Source organism: Heterodontus francisci, chromosome 32 (assembly GCF_036365525.1).
Source record: "Heterodontus francisci isolate sHetFra1 chromosome 32, sHetFra1.hap1, whole genome shotgun sequence".
Taxonomy (NCBI): Eukaryota; Metazoa; Chordata; class Chondrichthyes; order Heterodontiformes; family Heterodontidae; genus Heterodontus; species Heterodontus francisci.
In genome coordinates, this window is record NC_090402.1 from 17285608 (window position 1) to 17291607 (window position 6000).

The 6000-nt window shown below is 40.6% G+C and overlaps 1 protein-coding gene across 1 annotated transcript in view; it reads left to right on the forward strand.

The window, feature by feature from the left end:
- LOC137347672 (ras-related protein Rab-14) overlaps positions 1-2456 on the forward strand; it is a 42538-nt gene extending 40082 nt beyond the window's left edge. Inside the window, exon 8 of the mRNA XM_068012349.1 lies at positions 352-2456. Coding sequence (XP_067868450.1) covers positions 352-529 — 178 coding nt within the window. The 3' untranslated portion in view covers positions 530-2456. The remainder of the gene's footprint in view (positions 1-351) is intronic.
- The last annotated feature ends 3544 nt before the right edge of the window (positions 2457-6000 follow it).

Consider the following 6000-nt stretch of genomic DNA (forward strand, 5'->3'; position numbering starts at 1 on the left):
GTTGAGGTTGGGTTTTTTTTAAGCTAAATTTTATTGATCCATTCCTTTCCTTAATGTGAACGGGACAGACAGTTTAGGATCAAGCGAATCTTTGCTCACTTCATTTCTTTTCCACAATGGGGCAAATTTTATTAATTCTTGATGACTTTTTCACAGTGGAATATTTGGGCTAGTTTTGTAAAACTGCAAGTCACTGCATAGAAATGACTGCACTCTCAAGCTTCGGACACTGGACACATGTATGGATATGGCAAGGCAGTATTTTAAGTCGGGGCCAGTATTCTACTTGATCTCTTAACATTTTTATTTACTGTAGCTTACTTAATATAACTCTTCCTTTTTTGTTCTTAGAGGTGAGAATGTTGAGGATGCATTCCTGGAGGCTGCCAAGAAAATCTACCAGAACATACAGGATGGCAGCCTGGATCTCAACGCTGCTGAATCTGGAGTACAGCACAAACCCTCTGCTCCTCAGGGTGGTCGATTAATCAGTGAACCCCAACCCCAGAGAGAAGGCTGCAGCTGCTAGTGATCTTCAGCCAGCCAACCTCTTGACCGTTCACATCTTTCTCTTGTGTCTTTGTCAAAGCAGTATTTCTAGCTGCCTCCTCGTCTGCTGATAATCTGACAGGATAAATTTTGCTGCTGTGACAACAGTTTAACACGATGATAAATGGCTCTTCACTAAACCACCGTAGATGTTTATCAGGTTACAAGGAAAATGAGTAGAGTATTAAAACCTCTCCTGCATGGAATTTAGAATTGAAATATTTTCTTACTCGTTCTTGTGGTAGTTCCTCATCATCCCTCGATCTGTGATCTGATTTCAATGCCCCTGCCAGTTAAACATCATGCTGACATTGCCTAATTCCATTCCCTGCCCCCACAAGAGCTATAGACACAACCTTGCTGTTCATTCAGCAAAATTATACAGTTTAAAAACCCTCCTGTTCTGTCATACAACTGTTGTCTATGCTGTTCAAAGTTACTGATAGGTTCTTTGACTGTGAACCGACATCCAACTCAAACTGGATAGGGTGTCTGTAATGTGTAGAGTGTGCTTGTTGCTGTTCATAAGTTCCCCACCCAATTACATGTTTTCTTGGGGTTCTAATTCCAGCTCTTGTCTTAACCTTGCACAGGGAAATGGCTATTACTCATCTTTCCCTCTTAAGACGCAAAAGAAGGCTTTAGTGTGCTTTTTGTCATTTTATTCTTTACACTTATTAACATACGTAAATATGTATAAAATTTGAAGGAACTGAACTAACATTTAAATACATCTGTGTATATGATTTTAATGAAGAAACAAATTGATTGCTGGCACTATAAGAAAAGTACCAGTTTGTACAGTACAATCTAAGTGACCATGTTGCCCCTTTAAGCACAGAATGGATATAATCACATTTTAAAAGAAACAACAAGCAGTACTTTAACACTATTTGAGTTTCGTTTTCAGTTGTCTTGTTCCATCATTGCACTGTGGAAAATATCTACCGTTAATAATCCTGTAGTTGTGCAATTGACCGTGTAATGTTCTCTGTAGATGTCTTGCATTTATGGCTGTATTTACTGCCTTACATCATTCAAAAAGAAAACTGGGTGAATGAATGCAAACCTAAACTTTTTACTCAACACATTTAGGTGCAATTGACCTTGATGAACTGGATAGCCAAATTCCATTCAAAACGCAGACTTTAAGGGAGATTTGTTTATTTTTTAAAAATTTTGTTCACTATTAAACACTTTGGGGTAGGGTGATTCTGACCTAACTTTCAAGGGATAAAAGTAGTTTAAATTTCAAATGGTGATTCAGCACGTTTGCCTTGGCCAGCATAATTGTGGTTAAAATGCTGATTAATGATCTGCATCTTCAGTTGTGTATAAAATGGGTCTGTACTGTAATCTTTATTTCTTGATCGAAATAATGCTTAAAATGTTCAAAGTCCCCATGATACAGAAACGAGCTATTGAAAATCCTCACACCCTTGTAGAAAAATGGGATCCTGTACAGAAATGCTGTGGGAAGGCCAAAACTGGAATCTGCAATATATTGAAAATTATCAATTTGTGCACTGTCCCTTATTTGTAGTGTATTGCTATTAATTTTAAGAATGAGAGGCTTTTTGTTGAATATATGGGAGTATTGTCAAAGGCAATATGGATAGGAGTCTCTTGTCTTGGTTACAATGTTAAGCCTTTGCTTTAGCGAGGTGTTGCCCAGGGACCACGGCCTGCAGATACAACTTGCAGGGATTTGGCAAGGTGTTTCATTCTAAATTTGCTAAAGTTTGCTGTAGTTATTAGGTGGTATGAGATCTGAACTACTCCTGAACAGCTTACAGTATGCCTTGTTTATATCTGTGACAGAAAATTACTTTGAACTGCTGTACCTTTCATTTGATGGAACAAAATGCTATTAATCTGAATATTTGTAAATAAAGTACCTGTATCTAGTTAATTTGTCCTTGTACTCTTTTTAAGAATGTAATTACATATGATCCTCCTGCCTCTAAGCAGTTGTTAATTTACATTCCTTAATGTGGCAGATAAGGAGCTAGCTGTGTGCAGTGCTCTGGCAATACAATGTTTACTTAAGTACTTTGAAAAAGAAACCGTTCATACCAGGTTGAGTTGTAGCCAAATGGCACTGAACTTGGGATTTGTGGAATAAATGATGGAAGTTGGCAAACCCTCCTGAGTTGCCTTTTACTTACTTTGAAAAGTTTCTTAAAACATCAGCTTGGGGACAAATATCGAACATTGTAGCTTGAATTTCTATGCTGCAATAAGAGGCTGGAGCAAAGTGGGATGTCGACCTCACTATTTTAATCAGTTTTTAAAAAAAAAAACTGCTAGATATAGCAAGAACTTCCTGTAAGATTGGTCCTGAAGCTTGTAAAATGTTACATTTGTGGCATTTCTCCTCCAAATATGGCACAATTCTATAAGCAAAACTGCCTTCCAGTGGCACCTCCTAGCTGGTTATAATAAGCAGGCATTTTTGACCACAAGTTACCAAAATTGAGCCTGTTCTATTTTGCCTCTGATCCTTCACTTGCATAGATTCCTGGGATAAATGACAGGAGTGCAAACCTTAGCTGTTTATTACATTCCTAGCCCAGCAATGTTTTGAGCTTGGCTCATTTTCTTCCTTAGGATCCTCCTCACAAATGATAATTCTTGCTGTACAACTAACTTTCCTTGCTCCAGTACTCACTGTAAACTTTTTTGTACAGGCTCTGTTGTCCCTTTTGTAAATTGTCATATACCCCAGCTTTTATTCTCCAACTGTTGCTTCTTTAATCTCCCTTTCTTCTTGGTACTTGAACATATTGTTACTCAGATCTGTCATTGCACCTCCCACCATTGTTTAAATCCTGGGCAGTGTCACCAACTCATTGACCTATTTGTGGAATTTCATAGTCATTGACGCAATTCACTTTTCTGTGGGACTATCCTTGCCTGGGTCCACTTTTATGTATCCTAAGCTATAGCCAGCACATTAGTCAAGTGGCTTTTCCTTGTACTGCATGTACACCTTGGTTATGCCCTAGAGATCCATCCATGGCCCTGTCCTAGTTTAGATGTTGCTCCTCTGGTGATCTTTTATTCATAGGTATGGAGTCAGATAATTTTGACAACACCAACTCTACCTTTTCCACAACTACTGTCAAATTACTTGTTTGACATTGACCTAGATGAGCTCGAGCATTTCCCATCTTAACGTTTGCAACTCCAAAGGCATTCTGTTCAGTTCCTGCTTAAAAACTATCATTTGGCCCTGCCTCCATACACTCCTTGAATCTGAGGCTGCAAAATTTCCATGGTCTGTTTGACTCTTGAGTTGTGTTTCAAATTCCATATCTTCTCCCTCACCAAAGAACACAATTTGATCTCTGTGATATTGCTGAACTCTGTTTCTTATACGCTTCAGGTTTGATTTTTATTCCCTGCACCCCCAAGCCTTGTTCCACCTTGCATCAACCTTTCAAACTGCTGCCTGTATCCTGGCCACAGCAAATTTTGCTCATTTGCTACTCACGCTGGTTTGTAAGCTCACTGATGGTCTTGCTCTTATCTCTGCAGCTTCATCTAGCCTGTGTCCTTCAGTCGTCCAATTGACTTCTTTGTAAATTTCATTCTGCTGTTGTTGGAACAACATCCAACTACCCTGGCCCTCTTCTAAAGCTCCTATCTTCCTAACATCAAGCGCCCTCTCAATATATTCCTGCTTTATGCATACTCTTGGTTACCTTACGTATCACCAGCCACTTCTCTCTAATGTTGTGGGAAGTTTGCTCTGTCGTGAAAATGTACTACATCGAATGATGATTTTTAATCTACCAGCTGGAAACCTGAATTGAATTTTTTTTTTAGAAGATGAAAGGTGATTCAATGCTGGCAACTGAAGATGGCCACTCCACTTTACATCACTGTACTTTCTACATTCCAATGCATTGATTCAGAGACGGCATGTCTACACAGACCCATCAAGAGCAAGCTGCCAAGCCCATTACCTGAATATTCAACTGCTAGAGGTGGACCACTCAAGCCTACTCACTTGAACAGTGGGACCCTTGCTGTGAGAAGGGACTTCCTAGACATAGACTGATTAAGTTGCAAGAGGGAATATCCACTAGTAACCACCATACCTGAATCACTGGGTGATTATCATGTAACAAGCCCACCTTTCATGTGCTTAAGCTGGTGTTTTCGCTGCAGCAGAGACAAAGCTAAATGCTGAAGAGAGAAGACCCAGTGGGGTTCCTCCTTCCTTTCTCTCCAATCCACTATGCAAGCTTAGAACCCTGTTTGCTGACAGTGACCACCCAGGGACGTCCTGCTGCAGACCGATTCCATGAAGGATGTCAGCTGTGCTATTGTTTCCAGGAGAACCAAATCAGCTGTCCACATCTTCAAATCGGAAGCCTCGGGACCACCGAAGGAAAGTTGCGTGACCACCGAATTCAGTTTGAAGCAGCCGAGTCGTCAACCTCCACAGACTCTATATACCCCTTTTATTTCTCTGGACTCTTATTTGACCAAGCATATTTTATTATTTTACTTAGATCACTCTAAGTACAATAAAGTGCACCTTCTTTCTATGTTATAGTCAAGAAAACCTATCTGGTTCTTTTTATGATCACGGCGTATAAACAGTTGAAACACTCACTGACTTGGCAAGTTATATCCACTTCAAGAAATAAGAGCAAAGGTCACAGACTTGAAACGTTAACTCTGTTTCTCTCGACACAGATGCCACCAGACCTGCTGAGTATTTCTGGCACTTTCTGTTCTAATTTCAAAAAGAAATAAACCTGGGGTATTGAGTACAAGGGTTGGCAGGTCATGTTACAGTTGTATAGGACTTTGGTTCGGCCACATTTGGAATACTGCGTGCAGTTCTGGTCGCCACATTACCAAAAAGATGTGGATGCTTTGGAGAGGGTGCAGAGGAGGTTCACCAGGATGTTGCCTGGTATGGAGGGCGCTAGCTATGAAGAGAGGTTGAGTAGATTAGGATTATTTTCATTAGAAAGACGGAGGTTGAGGGGGGACCTGATTGAGGTGTACAAAATCATGAGAGGTATAGACAGGGTGGATAGCAAGAAGCTTTTTCCCCAGAGTGGGGGATTCAATTACGAGGGGTCACGAGTACAAAGTGAAAGGGGAAAAGTTTAGGGGGGATATGCGTGGAAAGTTCTTTATGCAGAGGGTGGTGGGTGCCTGGAACGCGTTGCCAGTGGAGGTGGTAGACGCGGGCACGATAGTGTCTTTTAAGATGTATCTAGACAGATACATGAATGGGCAGGAAGCAAAGCGATACAGACCCTTAGAAAATAGGCGACATGTTTAGATAGAGGATCTGGATCGGCGCAGTCTTGGAGGGCCGAAGGGCCTGTTCCTGTGCTGTAATTTTCTTTGTTCTTTGTTCTGTTGCGGTCAAATACGGAGAGTGAAAAGAGGGGAGTCCTTCGACCAGTCTTCACCTGATCG